The sequence below is a fragment of the Conger conger genome, chromosome 7, assembly GCF_963514075.1.
Source record: "Conger conger chromosome 7, fConCon1.1, whole genome shotgun sequence".
Lineage (NCBI taxonomy): Eukaryota > Metazoa > Chordata > Actinopteri > Anguilliformes > Congridae > Conger > Conger conger.
Genome location: NC_083766.1, coordinates 59,197,898 through 59,220,853, shown reverse-complemented (window position 1 = coordinate 59,220,853; position 22,956 = coordinate 59,197,898). Strand labels below are relative to the sequence as shown.

At 37.4% G+C, this 22,956-nt stretch overlaps 4 protein-coding genes across 4 annotated transcripts; all 4 read right to left on the bottom strand.

Moving 5' to 3' along the window:
- Positions 1-1,076: 1,076 nt before the first annotated feature.
- On the bottom strand, positions 1,077-2,045 carry LOC133133432 (olfactory receptor 1-like). Its single transcript, XM_061249529.1, has one exon. The coding sequence runs from the start codon at positions 2,043-2,045 to the stop codon at positions 1,077-1,079; it is 969 nt and encodes a 322-aa protein (XP_061105513.1).
- Positions 2,046-7,121: 5,076 nt separating this feature from the next.
- LOC133133430 (olfactory receptor 1F1-like) lies at positions 7,122-8,090 on the bottom strand. The gene has a single exon (XM_061249528.1). It carries the CDS (start codon positions 8,088-8,090, stop codon positions 7,122-7,124), a length of 969 nt encoding a protein of 322 aa, XP_061105512.1.
- Positions 8,091-13,287: 5,197 nt separating this feature from the next.
- On the bottom strand, positions 13,288-14,256 carry LOC133133429 (olfactory receptor 1F1-like). The gene has a single exon (XM_061249527.1). The coding sequence runs from the start codon at positions 14,254-14,256 to the stop codon at positions 13,288-13,290; it is 969 nt and encodes a 322-aa protein (XP_061105511.1).
- A 4,585-nt stretch (positions 14,257-18,841) lies between these two features.
- LOC133133428 (olfactory receptor 1F1-like) lies at positions 18,842-22,840 on the bottom strand. Its single transcript, XM_061249526.1, has 3 exons — positions 21,910-22,840; positions 20,807-20,826; positions 18,842-18,877 (listed from the first exon to the last, which is right to left on the bottom strand). Exons 1-3 carry the CDS (start codon positions 22,838-22,840, stop codon positions 18,842-18,844), a joined length of 987 nt encoding a protein of 328 aa, XP_061105510.1.
- Positions 22,841-22,956: the final 116 nt, after the last annotated feature.

Sequence of the window (22,956 nt, the reverse complement as noted above, 5' to 3'; positions counted from 1 at the left end):
GAGCTCGAGCCGCGGGAGTTTCTGCACATGTATATCATTTTATACCTACATTTGCAGTATATACTCTATATATTCCTCCACACACTGTTTTACGATTAACTGTAGGTTGACTAATAACAGGAGCCTACCATCAATTAGCTGACAAACTGCTACATTTTTAACCATTACATTTATTGAGCTGATGCCACTCTAAATCAAAATAAAATATGAATGATATTAAATAAAATGAAATAAAATAATTTCCAAAGGATTTATGGATGTACCCTTATATCCAATTGACACCAATGTTGGTATGCTATTTGAAATTTGGATTTGGTCTGTGGCAAAATACTCCAGAAAAATGCTACGGCCCATACCATTGTATTATTATTATTATTATTATTATTATTATTATTATTATTATTATTATTATTAATTTATTTTTTTAAATATATATATTTTTATAATTATTATTTGCATGTTTATTTGCATTAGTATTTCATGTTTATTTCTGAAACTTTTTTTTTTTAACGATGCAGAATTATATTACAAAGGAATACACTGCTTTCTTTATCTCAAATCTTGTCCTCTCATCCAGTCAATTGAAGCACACCACCTGTCTCTGAAGTGCAACTGAAAACGTGCCAGCTTTGTGGCTAGACAGGATTTGAGTTTTGCTTCACTGGAAGGCAGTGAATCATATCATTCCCCAGCACTTCCTCAGGGCCATGAGAGCCACAACAGCCTCCTAGGGATCTTTAACTCAAGTCCTGTTCTTCTGCTGGTTTTCATTGTAATTCACTAAACATATCAATTAAAGCAGGTGAGGGCACAGATAAATCGCATCGCTTGGTTTCTTATATGAAAACTGCCTGCTGATTTTAAGGTGGAAATGAAGACCAGCAGACCCTGCAGACATTTAGAATCAAAACTGAGGATTTATGCTCAGGGTGCTATGCTAATTCACTATTAACACCCATATTTATGTAAGACCGTGCCTGAAATATATTTTGTATACCTACTGTATATTCACCCTTTTTTTAATGAATTACCATAGTCAAATTTGCCAGTCAGTCATTTGTGATTTACAGATTTATTCAGTTTTTCCTGACAGTGATGTGTATCGTCTTTCTTCTGTACAGCTTTTTAATGGATTCTGTGAATTCTTCAGTGTTCAGAGAGTAAATGATTGGATTCAGCATCGGTGGCAATACGGTCGCCAGAGACATGTTAATGATCCTGGCGTTTGGGTGCATGGAGGAGCCCAGTGCAACAGAGATGCTCATGGGAAGATAAAACACACTCACTAAGATCAAATGAGAGGTGCAGGTTTTCATGGCTTTGAGGCGCTCTGAGGCTGTGATTTTTAATAATGCTCTGGCTATGCAAATGTATGTCACTACAATAGAAATTGACGGAAGCCAGAAAATCATAATAGGATGTGACCAAACAATCACAGAACTTGGCGTGTTGTCGTTGCATGCCATACGGTGTATGATTCCATGATCACAGAAATAACTGTGCACCACAGTTGATTTACAGAATGACAGTGTGTTGACAAAAATCACAGCTATGAGAATGGCTGTTCCTGCAATGATCCACAATATAGCTGTGATGAGCAACACTGATTTATTCGTAACAATCTCATTGTATCTCAGTGGAAAACATATAGCAATACATCTATCATAGGAAAGGACAGTTAGAGTGAAAGACTGCATAGTGAGAAAGTCTAAAACAAAAAACATGTTTGTTAAGCAGACCTCAAAGGAGATTAAGTGTGATTTAAACAGGAAGGTGTCAATCAACTGAGGAATGAATGCAGTGCTTCCACACAAGTCGGACAGAGCCAAATTAAAAACTGCAATGTATTTTGGACTGTGAAGACGGCGGTCAGTGTAAATCATAAACATGACAAAAGTGTTTCCCAGTACAGTCACAGCATAAACAAAGCCCAAGAAGATATAATAGTAGTTTGTGTGGGGAATACCAGCAAATCCACTTATGTAAAAGAAGTCAGGATGCACAATACTGCCGTTTGTAAAGTCGGCTGAATTCAGGGGGCTCATCACCGGTTTATTTGCTCTTCACTGTTTCTCTCCTTGTGAAAAAACAATCCTTTAGCACCTGAAAATAAATATAAAGTACAGTTTCAATTTTTCAAACATGAAAAAGCTTGCAAATATTATTTTGCATTTTCTCTCAGATACATAAAAAGTGAATGGTTTGAAAAATATGTGATTAATGTTGCGATACATTTTGTTCTGAATAAAATATTAATTGTCTTGAAGACACGTTACTTTTTTAAAATGTAGAAAACCTATTTTAGATTATAGTAAGTATAATAATTGCTGTGAACATCAAGCTAAACAAAAAAGCTTTGAAATAATAAATAAAGGACTAAATTAATATAGAGTAGATTAGATTTCTAAAACAGAATCTTATTTTAGATTCAGTTTTCAATTCTAATAATTGCTATGCACTTCAAGCTAAGCAGAAAACTTCATTGCTTTCAAATAAAAAATAAAGGACTAAATGAATATATGCTTAACACTTACCAATACTACAGTAAAACTTCCACAGACCAAATAATGTTATCATGAATATCTAACACTCATATAGAATAACTACAGTATGTTTCTGTGTTAGGAAACCATTGTCCAATATTTCTCTTTTAGTAAATGTATTTCCTCGATCTCTTGTAGAAGACTGAGCTGAGTCAAATCCTTCACCCTCATTTTTATATTGCGGATATTGGATAGAGAGCATTACACCAAGGGAACAGGATACAAGCGAAATGCTCATGTGAAATGAATGCAACATGATGCAATGATAATGTTTGACTTTGTGTTCCTCATTTATTCATTTATTTAATTAATTCATTATTTATGAATCTACTGATCTATAGTTTTCTTTCTTTCTCTCTTTCTCACACATTGAAGACACTGTGGTACCTTTGGCTGGCTCCCACCTCATTTTATCTGCCAGAGTAGACACTTTTTATTTAATGATGAAAACATATGACTCCAGGAGACCAATAAATCATTATTTTTTTCATTTAGAGCCTGTTGATGTAATTTTGAAGGTAATGGGTCGATGGGTGTTTTTCCGGTATGCAAGCTATGTGATAAGACAGACAGTAACCTTTAATTTACCATTTTTTATATTAAATAAAAAATGGTTGATATCCTTTACCAAAAAGCTCTACTTTAGTCTCATCTGCCCACAAGACGTTCTCCCAAAAGGTTTTTGGCTTCCTCAGGTAAGTTTTGGCAAACTCCATTGTGGACAGATGAGACTAAAGTAGAGCGAGGATATCAACGCAATGTATACAGAAAACAAAATGAGGCCTTTAAAGAAAAGAACACAGTCCCTACAGTCAAATATGGTGGAGGTTCCAGGATGTTTTGGGGTTGCTTTGCTGCCTCTGGCACTGGACTCCTTGACTGTGTGCATAGCATCATGAAATCTGAAGACTACCAAAGAATTTTGGAGCGCAATGTAGGGCCCAGTGTCAGAAAGCTGGGTCTCCATCACAGGTCATGGGTCTTCCAGCAGGACAATGACCCAAAGCACACTTCAAAGCACTCAGAAATGGTTTCAGGGAAAGCGCTGGAGAGTTCTGAAGTGGCCAGCAATGAGTCCAGATCTGAATCCCATAGAACATCTGTGGAGAGATCTCAAAAAAGCAGTTTGGAGAACGCACCCTTCAAATCTGAGTGACCTGGAGCAGTTGGCAAAAGAAGAGTGGTCCAAAATTCCAGTACAGAGGTGTAGGAAACTCATTGATGGTTACAGGAAGCGATTGTTTTCGGTTATTTTTTCTAAAGGCTGTGCTACCAAATATTAGGTTGAGGGTGCCAATACTTTTGTCCGGCCCTTTTTTGATTTAGGTGTAAAATTATGTCTGATTTGGATTTTTGTCTATTCTTTTTTGTGTTTTTTCATTGCAAGCCAAACAAACAAAGATATTAAAACCAAAACATTTGTAATTGCAACAATTTGGGAGAAACTGAGCATTATCTGATAGAATTGCACTCTGCAAACTCTGCAAAATTGTACTTATTTCCTTACTATGTCTGATTGGTACAAAGCATAAGCATACTGTATAGAAAAATATAACTGTAAATGATGGGCTACTGACTGTCCTATCATATAGCTTGCATAGAGGATAATTACATGAAGGTTTATCTATTAGATCCTTACCGGGAACGGCAGTATCTGAACAAATGGAAACCAATTGAAAGGAAGTGCTTCATCCACTGTGACAAAACACTCCTTTAGATATGATCATTTCTATTGACAGGTTTCCTGGTTGGGCTAAAGACAAATGGTTATCGGCACCTAGACCTCAAATCAAGGCATTTCAAAGGAAATTTAAATATAGTGGGGAAAAAGGGTGACTGTGGGGACACATATTTGAAGGTGTGGGAATAGGAGCAGAATTTGCATCTAAAACATTTTAAATCAGTTATATCTTGAGGCTTGCTAAAACATTGAAATCTAACAATATGTTTGTAGGAAACGGTAACTCATCAACATGACAAAAGTGTTTCCCAGTACAGTCACAGCATAAATAAAGCCCAAGAAGATATAGTAGTAGTTTGTGTGGGGAATACCAGCAAATCCACTTATGAGCGAATCCACTTTGTTGAACGATTTTAAATGAACGTTACATTTAGTTTGTCACTTACACATTTTTAAAACAAATGGAGGCAACTTAGATTTAACAATGCCTGTGAGCTGATTTGTTGTGTATCTGTGATTTATTGTTTTAAGGTAAGAACAAATATTACATTTATTAAAGTGTATTATAACAGCCAAAAAAAACAAAACAACTTTTGTTCTCTCCGTGTCTTCCCCGCCGGCAGGCATTTCTGTTTGCGGCACGCTACCTTTTCAAATAGTTAACTAACGTTAGCTAACATTTGTGGCGAACAGAAAAAACTTTGAATATCTTTGCAAACGTTAACTAACGTTCGCTAACGTTTGCTATCTTGAATGCACCTCTGCTTAATCTGTAAAAAAATTTGAATACTGAACATCAAAGTAACCCTAAGTTTCAGAGGGTTAACGCAAGCTCTGTGGCTCATTGCTGCTTGTAACAGTATTTCTTATCTTTCTTCTGTCTTCACTGTTCTGAGCTGCGTTTCTCGATAAAGGTGTGTCTCTTAGCGTTTTATGAAGACTCAAAAAGCTATACCTTACTAAAGTTGTTTACTTTTGTAAGTGTGTTCCCTGAACTATCCCTTTTGGAGGTTGCTTGTGTTTATAGTCCATGAATTTGTGTTTAAAAGTTTACATTTGTTGGGCCAGCTGGACAACATTTCAAGCTCATTGGTTGAATTTTGGTTCAACAACTTACGAATATAGGCAATACGAACATGGTAGCGATTGCACAGGTGTTGTGCTTCAGGTGGATATTTATAAATTTGAGAAGAAAACTAGTAATAGCTCATTTGCTTGTTACTGATAGCGAACTGGTCTTGTTTTCTAACTAGATAAGCAATAATATGCTGAGTGATTGCTTGTCTGGAGTGCAATTTGGGCAGCTACGCATTCCTTTTATCTCTTTGCGTGTTCATGCGTGTTTAGCTAAACCTTCATTTGTCTCAAACTGTAAGTTGCAGTGTATCATTTGTGGTACACTATCATATGTTCATTATGAATCTAGTTAGTTCCATAGCCAAATAAGTTGCTTGCTCATAATATAGTTGGTTAGCTAAAGTGAAAACATCAAATAGACAAAACATATACATAGTGTTGTGCAGCACACTAAAGTGAACATTTCATAAATTCACCTGTTTGGCGAACATTTTCTTACTAGAACACTACGAAAAGACGGCAGGCTCTGTTGCGTTTGTCACCGTTAACTTTCCAAACAGTACATGAGGTTTGAGGGTGTTTGTTGCAGTAATTCTTCTCTTGACTGTTAGGAGTCCGAAATGACCTATTGTACCTTTAATATCTTTGCCATGGTGCATTAAATGACTTTGCAATCAGGATTGATCTGCCAGAAGTACCGTTATATTACTGGTGTAATTCAGTATTTTCTCTGATTAGCTGATATTTTAAATAAAAGCGCACAAACAAGCAAAACGCACCAACATGAAAATAACATAAGCTATAGCGGAAAAAAAACGAAGAAAGAAGCGGTCCCACAGCTTCACAGCAAACAAAATGGAAATACTGTTTGAGGACATGGCATGGCAATTACTTTCCAATTTTAGGACTACAGTATCCAACAAAACAAAGAAAGAACTATGGTTAAACATCGCTCCAGCCTAGAGTTGGAAATCATCAGTTCATAAATATCATTTAAAAGGCAATTAGGCAACAAATAAAGTGCCACATGCATCCTTCGTAATGCACACTTTTTTTCTTTGCATGAAAACAGTCTCTTTAATACGGTATTTTAGTAGTATTGTTAGCCAACTACAACTGTAGAATTATTAGTGTACATATTGCTTAACAGATTGAGATAACTAAGTAAGGTCACTAAGAGCAACAGCTGATTTCAGAGGCTTGCGGTTTACGACAGCGGTGGCCACTAGCGGAGTGAGCTGACAACATCGCTAAGGTATAGCTAAGAGTGGTCCACCTTATGAAAGTATGACGTACAGAAGTTATACTTAACTAAGAACGTTTTCGGAAACACGCTGAAACATTAAGGTACAACTTACGAATGAAGTAGTGTTAAGAAGGCTTCGGGAAACGCAGCCCTGGATGGCAGTGAATCATATCTTTCCCCAGCACTCCCTCAGGGCCATCAGAGCCACAACAGCCTTCTAGGGATCTTTAAATCCTGTCCTTGACAGACACATTCTTCTGCTGGTTTTCATTGTAATTCACTGAACATATGAATTCAAGCAGTTGGTTGCACAGAGAAATAACATTACTTGTTTTCTTAGATCAAAATTGGCTGATTTTAAGGTGGAAAAGAAGACCATCAGACCCTGCAAACATCTAAAAACAGAACTGATGATTTATGCTCAGGGTGTGATGTAATCAAAGGTGTATTCACTATTAACACCCAGACCATGCTTTAAATATATTTTGTATATATATATATAGTTTTTATGAACTACCATAGTCAAATTTGCCAGTCAGTCATTTGTGATTTACAGATTTATTTTTCAAAATTATTATTTTTTCCTGATAGTGATGTGTATCGTCTTTCTTCTGTACAGCTTTTTAATGCATTCACTGAATTCTTCAGTGTTCAGTGAGTAAATGATTGGATTCAGCATAGGTGGCAATACGGTCGCCAGAGACATGTTAATAATTCTGGCGTTCGGATGCATGGAGGAGCCCAGTGCAACAGAGATGCTCATGGGAAGATAAAACACACTCACCAGGATCAAATGAGAGCTGCAGGTTTTCATGGCTTTGAGGCGCTCTGAGGCTGTGATTTTTAATAACGCTCTGGCTATGCAAATGTATGTGACTATGATAAAAAGTGACGGAAGCCAGGAAATCATAATAGGATGTGACCAAACAATCACAGAACTTGGCGTGTTGTCGTTGCATGCCATACGGTGTATGATTCCATGATCACAGAAATAACTGTGCACCACAGTGGATTTGCAGAATGACAGTGTGTTGACAAAAATCACAGCTATGAGAATGGCTGTTCCTGCAATGATCCACAATATGGCTGTGATGAGCAACATTGATTTATTCGTAACAATCTCATTGTATCTCAGTGGAAAACATATAGCAACACATCTATCATAAGAAAGGACAGTTAGAGTGAAAGACTGCATCGTGATAAAGTCTAAAACAAAAAACATGTTTGTTAAGCAGGCCTCAAAGGAGATCAAATGTGATTTAAACAGGAAGGTATCAATCAACTGAGGAATGAGTGCAGTGCTTCCACACAAGTCAGACACAGCCAAATTAAAAACTGCAATGTATTTTGGACTGTGAAGACAGCGGTCAGTGTAAATCATAAACATGACAAAAGTGTTTGCCAGTACAGTCACAGCATAAACAAAGCCCAAAAAGATATAGTAGTAGTTTGTGTAGGGAATACCAGCAAATCCACTGATGAAAAAGAAGTCAGGATGCACAATACTGGCGTTTGTAAAGTCAGCTGAATTCAGGGGGCTCATCGCAGGTTTATTTGCTCTTCACTGTTTCTCTCCTTGTGAAAAAACAATCCTTTAGCACCTGAAAATAAAATATATGTGCAGTTTCAATTTTTTCAAACATGAAAAAGTTGGCAAATATTGAGCTCCAGAAAGTACACATGCCCAGATTTATTAGTTTACATTTTCTCTCAGAAACATAAAAAGTGAATGGTTTGGAAAAAAAAAATGGACCAATGTAGCAATATGTTTTGTTCTGAATAAAATATTAATTTTTTTAAAGACACTTTACTTAGATTTCTAAAACAGAATCTTATTTTAGATTCAGTTTTCAATTATAATTGCTATGCACTTCAAGCTAACCAGAAAACTTAATTGCTTTCAAATAATAAATAAAGGACTAAATTAATAAATGCTTAATACTTACCAATACTACAGTCAAACTTCCACAGGCCAAATAATGTTATCATGAATATCTAACTACAGTATGTTTCTGTGTTAGGAAACCATTGTCCAATATTTCTCTTTTAGTAGATGTATTTCCTCGAACTCTTGTAGAAGACTGTGCTGAGTCAAATCCTTCACCCTCATTTTTATATTGCGGATATTGGATAGAGAGCATTACACCAAGGGAACAGGATACAAGCGAAATACTCATGTGAAATGAATGCAACATGATGCAATGATAATGGTTGACTTTGTGTTCCTCATTTATTCATTTATTTAATTAATTCATTATTTATGAATCCACTGATCTATAGTTTTCTTTCTTTCTCTCTTTCTCACACATTGAAGACACTGTGGTACCTTTGGCCGGCTCCCACCTCATGTTACCTGCCAGAGTAGACACTTTTTCTTTAATGATGAAAACATATGACTCCAGGAGACCAATAAATCATTATTTTCTCATTTAGAGCCTGTTGATGTAATTTTGAAGGTGGGTGTTTTTCCGGTATGCAAGCTATGTGATAAGACAGACAGTAACCTTTAATTTACCATTTTTTATATTATAAATTATGCTTAAGCTTTAACCATGTACCAATCAGTGTGCCTCACATCATGTGAAACATGCACAAACATACACATGTAAGAAATAGCAAATATACAAAGTGTTTGTTGCTGCATAAAAACATAACATAATATACATCCACACATACAAATACATGAATAAATATAATAATATAACAGGAAGCTATGTGTCAAGAGAATTCTAAAATTAATGATAAAAAAATGTTAATATATGTTTTTATATCTATCTGTTTAGGGGTGAAAATATCGCTGGTCCTGGAACCCTAATCTTTCTCTCTCTCTCTCTCTCTCTCTCTCTCTCTCTCTCTCTCTGCTTTCGTGTGAAATAACTGTGTCAGAGAAGACTCTTGGATCATTTCATTTATAACACAGATTGAACACCCAATTTTGTATTTTGCATCACATCACATACATATACTCTCACCAAGCACTTTAGATAATTGCTTGAATAAGTAGGTGTAATAATCAGCCAATAGTGTGGCAGCAGTGCAATGTATACCATCATGTAAGTTTGCATCGCCAGCTGTACGAAAATGCAGTGAAATTTTCAAATGTCACTTTTTTCAACATTTACATACAACATTCATATTTATATGTAATAAATACCAATTTCTTATATGCAAATTATTACATGCATTTAGTTGCTGCCACATGATTGGCTGATTATATATTTGCATTAATGAGCTGGTGTATAGGTCCACTTAATAAAGTGATCACGGAGTGTATGTTTGTGTATGAACTCTGCAAAATTGTACTTATTTCCTTACTATGTCTGATTGGTACAAAGCATAAGCATACAGAGCAATTCCAGTACAGAGGTGTAGGAAACTCATTGATGGTTACAGGAAGCGATTGTTTTCGGTTATTTTTTCTAAAGGCTGTGCTACCAAATATTAGGTTGAGGGTGCCAATACTTTTGTCCGGCCCTTTTTTGATTTAGGTGTAAAATTATGTCTGATTTGGATTTTTGTCTATTCTTTTTTGTGTTTTTTCATTGCAAGCCAAACAAACAAAGATATTAAAACCAAAACATTTGTAATTGCAACAATTTGGGAGAAACTGAGCATTATCTGATAGAATTGCACTCTGCAAACTCTGCAAAATTGTACTTATTTCCTTACTATGTCTGATTGGTACAAAGCATAAGCATACTGTATAGAAAAATATAACTGTAAATGATGGGCTACTGACTGTCCTATCATATAGCTTGCATAGAGGATAATTACATGAAGGTTTATCTATTAGATCCTTACCGGGAACGGCAGTATCTGAACAAATGGAAACCAATTGAAAGGAAGTGCTTCATCCACTGTGACAAAACACTCCTTTAGATATGATCATTTCTATTGACAGGTTTCCTGGTTGGGCTAAAGACAAATGGTTATCGGCACCTAGACCTCAAATCAAGGCATTTCAAAGGAAATTTAAATATAGTGGGGAAAAAGGGTGACTGTGGGGACACATATTTGAAGGTGTGGGAATAGGAGCAGAATTTGCATCTAAAACATTTTAAATCAGTTATATCTTGAGGCTTGCTAAAACATTGAAATCTAACAATATGTTTGTAGGAAACGGTAACTCATCAACATGACAAAAGTGTTTCCCAGTACAGTCACAGCATAAATAAAGCCCAAGAAGATATAGTAGTAGTTTGTGTGGGGAATACCAGCAAATCCACTTATGAGCGAATCCACTTTGTTGAACGATTTTAAATGAACGTTACATTTAGTTTGTCACTTACACATTTTTAAAACAAATGGAGGCAACTTAGATTTAACAATGCCTGTGAGCTGATTTGTTGTGTATCTGTGATTTATTGTTTTAAGGTAAGAACAAATATTACATTTATTAAAGTGTATTATAACAGCCAAAAAAAACAAAACAACTTTTGTTCTCTCCGTGTCTTCCCCGCCGGCAGGCATTTCTGTTTGCGGCACGCTACCTTTTCAAATAGTTAACTAACGTTAGCTAACATTTGTGGCGAACAGAAAAAACTTTGAATATCTTTGCAAACGTTAACTAACGTTCGCTAATTTTTGCTATCTTGAATGCACCTCTGCTTAATCTGTAAAAAAATTTGAATACTGAACATCAAAGTAACCCTAAGTTTCAGAGGGTTAACGCAAGCTCTGTGGCTCATTGCTGCTTGTAACAGTATTTCTTATCTTTCTTCTGTCTTCACTGTTCTGAGCTGCGTTTCTCGATAAAGGTGTGTCTCTTAGCGTTTTATGAAGACTCAAAAAGCTATACCTTACTAAAGTTGTTTACTTTTGTAAGTGTGTTCCCTGAACTATCCCTTTTGGAGGTTGCTTGTGTTTATAGTCCATGAATTTGTGTTTAAAAGTTTACATTTGTTGGGCCAGCTGGACAACATTTCAAGCTCATTGGTTGAATTTTGGTTCAACAACTTACGAATATAGGCAATACGAACATGGTAGCGATTGCACAGGTGTTGTGCTTCAGGTGGATATTTATAAATTTGAGAAGAAAACTAGTAATAGCTCATTTGCTTGTTACTGATAGCGAACTGGTCTTGTTTTCTAACTAGATAAGCAATAATATGCTGAGTGATTGCTTGTCTGGAGTGCAATTTGGGCAGCTACGCATTCCTTTTATCTCTTTGCGTGTTCATGCGTGTTTAGCTAAACCTTCATTTGTCTCAAACTGTAAGTTGCAGTGTATCATTTGTGGTACACTATCATATGTTCATTATGAATCTAGTTAGTTCCATAGCCAAATAAGTTGCTTGCTCATAATATAGTTGGTTAGCTAAAGTGAAAACATCAAATAGACAAAACATATACATAGTGTTGTGCAGCACACTAAAGTGAACATTTCATAAATTCACCTGTTTGGCGAACATTTTCTTACTAGAACACTACGAAAAGACGGCAGGCTCTGTTGCGTTTGTCACCGTTAACTTTCCAAACAGTACATGAGGTTTGAGGGTGTTTGTTGCAGTAATTCTTCTCTTGACTGTTAGGAGTCCGAAATGACCTATTGTACCTTTAATATCTTTGCCATGGTGCATTAAATGACTTTGCAATCAGGATTGATCTGCCAGAAGTACCGTTATATTACTGGTGTAATTCAGTATTTTCTCTGATTAGCTGATATTTTAAATAAAAGCGCACAAACAAGCAAAACGCACCAACATGAAAATAACATAAGCTATAGCGGAAAAAAAACGAAGAAAGAAGCGGTCCCACAGCTTCACAGCAAACAAAATGGAAATACTGTTTGAGGACATGGCATGGCAATTACTTTCCAATTTTAGGACTACAGTATCCAACAAAACAAAGAAAGAACTATGGTTAAACATCGCTCCAGCCTAGAGTTGGAAATCATCAGTTCATAAATATCATTTAAAAGGCAATTAGGCAACAAATAAAGTGCCACATGCATCCTTCGTAATGCACACTTTTTTTCTTTGCATGAAAACAGTCTCTTTAATACGGTATTTTAGTAGTATTGTTAGCCAACTACAACTGTAGAATTATTAGTGTACATATTGCTTAACAGATTGAGATAACTAAGTAAGGTCACTAAGAGCAACAGCTGATTTCAGAGGCTTGCGGTTTACGACAGCGGTGGCCACTAGCGGAGTGAGCTGACAACATCGCTAAGGTATAGCTAAGAGTGGTCCACCTTATGAAAGTATGACGTACAGAAGTTATACTTAACTAAGAACGTTTTCGGAAACACGCTGAAACATTAAGGTACAACTTACGAATGAAGTAGTGTTAAGAAGGCTTCGGGAAACGCAGCCCTGGATGGCAGTGAATCATATCTTTCCCCAGCACTCCCTCAGGGCCATCAGAGCCACAACAGCCTTCTAGGGATCTTTAAATCCTGTCCTGGACAGACACATTCTTCTGCTGGTTTTCATTGTAATTCACTGAACATATGAATTCAAGCAGTTGGTTGCACAGAAAAATAACATTACTTGTTTTCTTAGATCAAAATTGGCTGATTTTAAGGTGGAAAAGAAGACCATCAGACCCTGCAAACATCTAAAAACAGAACTGATGATTTATGCCCAGGGTGCGATGTAATCAAAGGTGTATTCACTATTAACACCCAGACCATGCTTTAAATATATTTTGTATATATATATATAGTTTTTATGAACTACCATAGTCAAATTTGCCAGTCAGTCATTTGTGATTTACAGATTTATTTTTCAAAATTATTATTTTTTCCTGATAGTGATGTGTATCGTCTTTCTTCTGTACAGCTTTTTAATGCATTCACTGAATTCTTCAGTGTTCAGTGAGTAAATGATTGGATTCAGCATAGGTGGCAATACGGTCGCCAGAGACATGTTAATAATTCTGGCGTTCGGATGCATGGAGGAGCCCAGTGCAACAGAGATGCTCATGGGAAGATAAAACACACTCACCAGGATCAAATGAGAGCTGCAGGTTTTCATGGCTTTGAGGCGCTCTGAGGCTGTGATTTTTAATAACGCTCTGGCTATGCAAATGTATGTGACTATGATAAAAAGTGACGGAAGCCAGGAAATCATAATAGGATGTGACCAAACAATCACAGAACTTGGCGTGTTGTCGTTGCATGCCATACGGTGTATGATTCCATGATCACAGAAATAACTGTGCACCACAGTGGATTTGCAGAAAGACAGTGTGTTGACAAAAATCACAGCTATGAGAATGGCTGTTCCTGCAATGATCCACAATATGGCTGTGATGAGCAACATTGATTTATTCGTAACAATCTCATTGTATCTCAGTGGAAAACATATAGCAACACATCTATCATAAGAAAGGACAGTTAGAGTGAAAGACTGCATCGTGATAAAGTCTAAAACAAAAAACATGTTTGTTAAGCAGGCCTCAAAGGAGATCAAATGTGATTTAAACAGGAAGGTATCAATCAACTGAGGAATGAGTGCAGTGCTTCCACACAAGTCAGACACAGCCAAATTAAAAACTGCAATGTATTTTGGACTGTGAAGACAGCGGTCAGTGTAAATCATAAACATGACAAAAGTGTTTGCCAGTACAGTCACAGCATAAACAAAGCCCAAAAAGATATAGTAGTAGTTTGTGTAGGGAATACCAGCAAATCCACTGATGAAAAAGAAGTCAGGATGCACAATACTGGCGTTTGTAAAGTCAGCTGAATTCAGGGGGCTCATCGCAGGTTTATTTGCTCTTCACTGTTTCTCTCCTTGTGAAAAAACAATCCTTTAGCACCTGAAAATAAAATATATGTGCAGTTTCAATTTTTTCAAACATGAAAAAGTTGGCAAATATTGAGCTCCAGAAAGTACACATGCCCAGATTTATTAGTTTACATTTTCTCTCAGAAACATAAAAAGTGAATGGTTTGGAAAAAAAAAAATGGACCAATGTAGCAATATGTTTTGTTCTGAATAAAATATTAATTTTTTTAAAGACACTTTACTTAGATTTCTAAAACAGAATCTTATTTTAGATTCAGTTTTCAATTATAATTGCTATGCACTTCAAGCTAACCAGAAAACTTAATTGCTTTCAAATAATAAATAAAGGACTAAATTAATAAATGCTTAATACTTACCAATACTACAGTCAAACTTCCACAGGCCAAATAATGTTATCATGAATATCTAACTACAGTATGTTTCTGTGTTAGGAAACCATTGTCCAATATTTCTCTTTTAGTAGATGTATTTCCTCGAACTCTTGTAGAAGACTGTGCTGAGTCAAATCCTTCACCCTCATTTTTATATTGCGGATATTGGATAGAGAGCATTACACCAAGGGAACAGGATACAAGCGAAATACTCATGTGAAATGAATGCAACATGATGCAATGATAATGGTTGACTTTGTGTTCCTCATTTATTCATTTATTTAATTAATTCATTATTTATGAATCCACTGATCTATAGTTTTCTTTCTTTCTCTCTTTCTCACACATTGAAGACACTGTGGTACCTTTGGCCGGCTCCCACCTCATGTTACCTGCCAGAGTAGACACTTTTTCTTTAATGATGAAAACATATGACTCCAGGAGACCAATAAATCATTATTTTCTCATTTAGAGCCTGTTGATGTAATTTTGAAGGTGGGTGTTTTTCCGGTATGCAAGCTATGTGATAAGACAGACAGTAACCTTTAATTTACCATTTTTTATATTATAAATTATGCTTAAGCTTTAACCATGTACCAATCAGTGTGCCTCACATCATGTGAAACATGCACAAACATACACATGTAAGAAATAGCAAATATACAAAGTGTTTGTTGCTGCATAAAAACATAACATAATATACATCCACACATACAAATACATGAATAAATATAATAATATAACAGGAAGCTATGTGTCAAGAGAATTCTAAAATTAATGATAAAAAAATGTTAATATATGTTTTTATATCTATCTGTTTAGGGGGTGAAAATATCGCTGGTCCTGGAACCCTAATCTTTCTCTCTCTCTCTCTCTCTCTCTCTCTCTCTCTCTCTCTCTCTCTCTCTCTCTCTCTCTCTCTCTCTGCTTTCGTGTGAAATAACTGTGTCAGAGAAGACTCTTGGATCATTTCATTTATAACACAGATTGAACACCCAATTTTGTATTTTGCATCACATCACATACATATACTCTCACCAAGCACTTTAGATAATTGCTTGAATAAGTAGGTGTAATAATCAGCCAATAGTGTGGCAGCAGTGCAATGTATACCATCATGTAAGTTTGCATCGCCAGCTGTACGAAAATGCAGTGAAATTTTCAAATGTCACTTTTTTCAACATTTACATACAACATTCATATTTATATGTAATAAATACCAATTTCTTATATGCAAATTATTACATGCATTTAGTTGCTGCCACATGATTGGCTGATTATATATTTGCATTAATGAGCTGGTGTATAGGTCCACTTAATAAAGTGATCACGGAGTGTATGTTTGTGTATGAACTCTGCAAAATTGTACTTATTTCCTTACTATGTCTGATTGGTACAAAGCATAAGCATACTGTATAGAAAAATATAACTGTAAATGATGGGCTACTGACTGTCCTATCATATAGCTTGCATAGAGGATAATTACATGAAGGTTTATCTATTAGATCCTTACCGGGAACGGCAGTATCTGAACAAATGGAAACCAATTGAAAGGAAGTGCTTCATCCACTGTGACAAAACACTCCTTTAGATATGATCATTTCTATTGACAGGTTTCCTGGTTGGGCTAAAGACAAATGGTTATCGGCACCTAGACCTCAAATCAAGGCATTTCAAAGGAAATTTAAATCCAGTGGGGAAATGTATGTATATATATATATATGTGTATGTATGTGTATATATAATATATATATATATATATACATATATATATATGTATACGGCCTGTAATCAATATATCACATGTATGCTGCTTGTTATCAAATCAAATGAACCTTTATTTACATTTAATTACAGCTGAGCTTATGAAAACGCAAGAAACCACAGTGAAAACTGTTGAAATGAGAGCAAAGAATGCAACAGGCTAAAGAAATACATTTACTCACTTAGAAGAGAATATTAATCAAGTGTTGAGTATGTCTGTATATTTTCAATGATTTACTGCTGATAAGTTCGTGTTAGAAGTGCATAAGTGACCCATGTGTAATCCAAAGTACCAAACATGATTTTTATACTGACCCATATGTAACCTGAGTGGAAAAATACAAAATGACGCGTATGCTTAAAAAAACCCATGGAAAGATACAAAATTACCTGTTTGTCAGAAAGCAGTTTGCGGGGGCAGGGGCGTCCTGAACTTTGTGGAGAGTTGGCAGAGCATGACTGAACTTTGTGGAGAGTTGGCAGAGCATGAGGATCTTGGGCGATTTGCCACAATGATGTTTGCGCCTGTTGTCGGAGGAGTTTTAGGAGGAGTTAAGATAAGAACAGTGTGGGTGATTTGCCACAATGATGTTTTCACCTGCTTTAGGAGGAGTTTTAGGAGGAGTTAACATAAGAACTGTGTATAAAATGGGTGTAAAAATGACAATCGAGGTCCATTTTTCTGCAAAACTGGTCTGGCTTTATGCACTTGTGCTAATAAAGTCTGATTTTCCTGAAGAGCTTGCTGCCGTGGTGTCTTTTCCCTTGTGAAGATGTTTTTCGACAAATTGGAGATTGGAATTCTGTCATTTCCTAGACACAACATTTTGGGGGCTTTGCTGAAGATAATTATTTACTGGTGATGGTACTCGTAGAAGTGAGAGTATTTAACTACTCTGACCTCCTCTCCCTGATGCCGGAGGCGACATCCTCTCGTATAACTAACCCGGCAACTAACACTGCAAATTGAGGGGAAGAACGCAGCAAACTCTTCAGGAAATGCGCGGGGTGAGTGAGTGAACTAAGTGTGTGAGTGAACTAAGTGTGGTGTGATATCATAAATTGTGCTGAAAAGTGTTTGTTGAAGCAGAACTAATATTAAGTCTAAAGGTACATTGCTACTGGGACTGAAGGTATATTGTTGCTGCTGTTGCTGTTTTAAGTTGATGTTATAGAGGTGCCAGAGACTTGGAAGGAGAGGAACCCAAGAAGGGCCGCCTGCAAGATCTCTGGCAAAGGTGTGTCCTCTAAGGTGAATTTAAGAGAAGAATTGCTGGTCAGAGAAACTACTGTTACGCTGTGCTGATGCTTCAAATGCTTGTGCGGATATAACGTTGTATTGAGGCGACAGAGGTAAAAATTGTTATTTACTATAAAAGAGAAGGGTGAAAAACAGCAAACTAAATTAAGATAAGAAACGCAAAGGGTGAATAAAAGTATTAACGGGAGAAAATACAGGCCCTGGCGGAAAAATAAAGGAAAAATATATAATAATATAGATAATAATAGGGAAAATAAAGGTTAAAGATATGATAATATAGATAATAATAGGAAAAATAAAGGTAACTAAATAAGTAGATAATAATACAAAAGTATTCAGGGCAGTATATAAAAATGAAAAAGGGAAAGAAAACGGCGGTTGAGATAATAGCGGGGGTGTATCCTAAATGTAAAGAGGAGATAGAAACTTGAGTTGAGACAAAAAAAAGAACTAAGAAAATGGTGAGAAAATGGCCGATAGGAGGCACGTTTGATAAGAAAAATATGCGGAGGAGAAGGAGAGTTTAATTGCGGTGGGTAGAGACCACAGCAAAATAATGACTCCTCCTCCGTATGCCCCGCAGTCGCTGGGACGTGCGGAGGAAAAGGAGGGGGGTTTGTATCCGATATGCCCGATTATGCCTTACGCACCACTCGTAACGACGGTATGTCCAGTAGTAAAAGGGCAAGTTGAAATAAATGGGTGGGTAGAACATGGGGAAGATGCAGACCAGTTGAGGGAAGAAAAAGAACATCTCAAGGGAAAAGAGCAGGAGGTGGACGAAGAGGCGGAAAATATGAAAAAAATGATAAAGAAAAAATGGGAAGAGTATGATGATTACCACAGGAAATAAGTAAACGGCAAATGAGATAAGAAGCACCGAGGGAAAAAGGAGAGCAGTTAAAATACGCCAACAGCTCGAACAGGGGCAGGAAAACTATGAGTGGGAGAAACTCCCATATAAAACGTGGGAGGCGTTGGAGTGGGCAGAGCCAAAAAGTACCAAGGGAAAGAGTCCCGGGATAAGTATAAATCAAGTCTAGTACAAATCTATCAATCAAAGTATAATGAAGGGGAGGAGGAGCAGGTCCCCCAAACAGAGGAAAGTGAGGAAAGTGGCTGTGAGGGTGGTAGTGGTGAATTAGAGGAGGAAGAATGTGAGGAAGGTGGGGGTGGCCTTGGGGAGGAGGAGTGTGGAGAAGGGGGGTCAAAACAGGAGATACAGTCAGTATGGATACAGGGGGACTTAGCTGGGTGATACAAAACTAAAAAATAAAACAAGAACAACACAGAAACCGATACGGTTTCGCGATGATGAAGCTCCCCAAAATGGTAGGGCCATTATTAATTAGGGATGCTGTACCTCGATACATTCCCTGGTCCACCCAGGACATGCAAAATGTAATAACAAATCTCCCTGAGTTACAGAATGGAGCGAGCCACTGGTTCAGGGTGCTGGAGGAGGAGACGACAGGCCGGATTCTGGCGGTGGGGGGCCTGAAGGCTCTCCTGGGGAAGGTTGTGGGGATGGAAACAATGCTGGACATATTTGAGCAGGCTGGCTTTGTCAGAAACCAGGTGAAAACTCCAGCAGTGGACAGTGGGCCATTTGACAATGTACGTGTTGCGCAGGTGGAGGCTGATAACCGAAAGGGATGCACAAACAGATCCCATAATCCCGTAAAGCCATACGGGAGGGGATGTCACCAGGAGTGGGGTGCCGCCTCGATGAGGTGGTGGGAGCGAACACCATGACACACAGAGAGTTTGTGGATCATGTGGTGCACGCTGTAGCGAGACAGCGAAAAGAGGGCAAAAAGCTGGAGGATCAAGCAAAAGACATTCAAAGAAAACTACTGCAGTTGCAGCTGGAGGAGCTGAAAGCCAAAGAAAAAAAGGCAAGACAGACAAACACACTGAAACATTAAGGTACAGCTTACGAATGAAGTAGGCCACATGGCTCAGGCAGTAAGAGCAGTCATCTCATTGGCTCAGGCAGTAAGAGCAGTCGTCTCATTGGCTCAGGCAGTAAGAGCAGTCGTCTAATTGGCTCAGGCAGTAAGAGCAGTCGTCTCATTGGCTCAGGCAGTAAGAGCAGTCGTCTCATTGGCTCAGGCAGTAAGAGCAGTCGTCTGGCAGCCGGAGGGTTGCCGGTTCGATCCCCCAACCAGGCTGTGTCGAAGTGTCCCTGAGCAAGACACTTAACCCCCAAATGCTCCTGACGAGCTGGTCGGGGCCTTGCATGGCAGCCAACCGGCGTTGGTGTGTCAGTGTGTGTATGAATGGGTGAATGAGAAGCATCAATTGTACAGCGCTTTAGATAAAGGCGCTATATAAATGCCAACCATTTACCATTAAGTAGTGTTAAGAAGGCTTCGGGAAACGCAGCCCTGGACGGCAGTGAATCATATCTTTTCCCAGCACTCCCTCAGGGCCATCAGAGCCTCAACAGCCTTCTAGGGATCTTTAAATCCTGTCCTGGACAGACACGTTCTTCTGCTGGTTTTCATTGTAATTCACTGAACTTATGAATTCAAGCAGTTGATTGCACAGAATCACATTACTTGGTTTCTTAGATCAAAACTGGCTGATTTTAAGGTGGAAAAGAAGACCATCAGACCCTGCAAACATCTAAAAACAGAACTGATCATTTATGCTCAGGGTGCTATGCAATCAAAGGTGTATTCACTATTAACACCCAGACCATTCTTTAAATATATTGTGTATATTTAACCCGTTTTTATGAACTACCATAGTCAAATTCGCCAGTCAGTCATTTGTGATTTACAGATTTATTTTTCAAAATTTTTATTTTTTCCTGATAGTGATGTGTATCGTCTTTCTTCTGTACAGCTTTTTAATGCATTCATTGAATTCTTCAGTGCTCATTTTTCTTCAGAGTAAATGATTGGATTTAGCATAGGTGGCAATACGGTCAGAGACATGTTAATAATTCTGGCGTTCGGATGCAAGGAGGAGCCCAGTGCAACAGAGATGCTCATGGGAAGATAAAACACACTTACCAGGATCAAAAGAGAGGTGCAGATTTTCATGGCTTTGAGGTGCTCTGAGGCTGTAATGATGAAACGCATCCCTTTTCACGTACATGCACCAAATTTCTTCCATATATCTATCTCCTCATCCTGAATTTTGTGGAACCCATTAATGACCACCATATTGGATTTTCTGCCTTTTCTACTTTTTTGAAGTCCCCTTCAGTCATAATATTCTTCAAGAAAGTTCAATATCAACATGGAGACATTGGGCCTCATTTATCAATATTTTTGTGTGCAAATGTATGTTTGATCGGAAAATAACAAATTCCACCAGATTTAACAGGAGTATACACAGCTTCTTTTTGTATCCATGTGTGGATAGTTGATAAATACCAATCAATCGTTAAATCATCAATGTTTGTCATTTATTCTGTTGAAAAATGGACCATGTCGAGTCATCTGTGATTTCTACTATTCTGTTGAGGTCAGGGAACTAATACTCCATTCCGGATTAACCAAAGCATCTGCAGGATTTTTGTGCAATAAAATGTCCAGTGTTAATTCCACTAGAACAGAATTTATATGGGTCCTCTCTGGCCATAGTGGACTCATATACATTCTGTAAGAGTAGTTCTTACACTAAACATTTTACTGTGTGACTTTTCTTTGAAATCAGCAGTCAACTGACTCAGGTATCAGTCTGTTAAATTAAGAACTGAATTAGTTACTCAGTGAAAACCTGCCAACTTTGTGGCTCGACAGGATTTGAGTTTTGCTTCACTGTTCTGGACGGAAGTGAATCATATCATTCCGCGGAACTTCCTCAGGGCCATGAGAGCCACAACAGCCTTCTATGGATCTTTAACTCCTGTCCTGGATAGACACGTTCTTTTGCTGGTTTTCATTGTAATTCACTTTACATATCAGTTAAAGCAGTTTCTTTGATCAAAACTAGCTACTGATTTTAAGGTCGAAAGGAAGACCATCAGACCCTGCAGACATTTAGAATCAAAACAGAGGATTTATTCTCAGGGTGCTATGCAATCAAAGGTGTATTCACTATTAACACCCATATTTATCCAAGACCATGCCTCAAATATATTTTGTATATTTCGTTTTTCATGAATTACCATAGTCAAATTTGCCAGTCAGTCATTTGTCATTGACATATTTATTCATTTTTTCCTGACAGTGATGTGTATTGTCTTTTTTCTGTACAGCTTTTTAATGCATTCACTGAATTCTTCTGTGTTCAGTGAGTAAATGATTGGATTCAGCATAGGAGGCAATGCGGTCGCCAAAGACACATTAATAATCCTGGCGTTCATGTGAATGGTAGAGCCCAGAGCAATGGACAAGCACAAAGGAAGATAAAACACACTCACCAAGATCAAATGAGAGGTGCAGGTTTTCATGGCTTTGAGGCGCTCTGAGGCTGTGATTTTTAATAACGCTCTGCCTATACAAATGTATGTGACCATGATAAAAAGTGACGGAAACCAGAAAATCATAATGGGATGTGACCAAACAATCACAGAACTTGGCGTGTTATCGTTGCATGCCATACGGTGTATGATTCCATGATCACAGAAATAACTGTGCACCACAGTGGATTTGCAGAATGACAGTGTGTTGATAAAAATCACAGCTATGAGAATGGCTGTTCCTGCAATGATCCACAATATGGCTGTGATGAGCAACATTGATTTATTCGTAACAATCTCATTGTATCTCAGTGGAAAACATATAGCAACACATCTATCATAGGAAAGGACAGTTAGAGTGAAAGACTGCATCGTGAGAAAGTCTAAAACAAAAAACATGTTTGTTAAGCAGGCCTCAAAGGAGATTAAGTGTGATTTAAACAGGAAGGTGTCAATCATCTGAGGAATGAATGCAGTGCTTCCACACAAGTCTGACACAGCCAAATTAAAGATTACAATGTATTTTGGACTGTGAAGACAGCGGTCAGTGTAAATCATAAACATGACAAAAGTGTTTGCCAGTACGGTCACAGCATAAACAAAGCCCAAGAAGACATAGTAGTAGTTTGTGTGGGGAATACCAGCAAATCCACTTATGAAAAAGAAGTCAGGATGCACAATACTGCCATTTGTAAAGTAGGCTGAATTCAGGGGGCTCATCGCTGGTTTGTTGGCTCCTCACTGTTTCAAACAGTCCTTTAGAACCTGAAAACAAAATATAGGTACAGTTTGAATTCCCCAACCATGACGAAGTTAACAGCGGGCTAATATTGAGC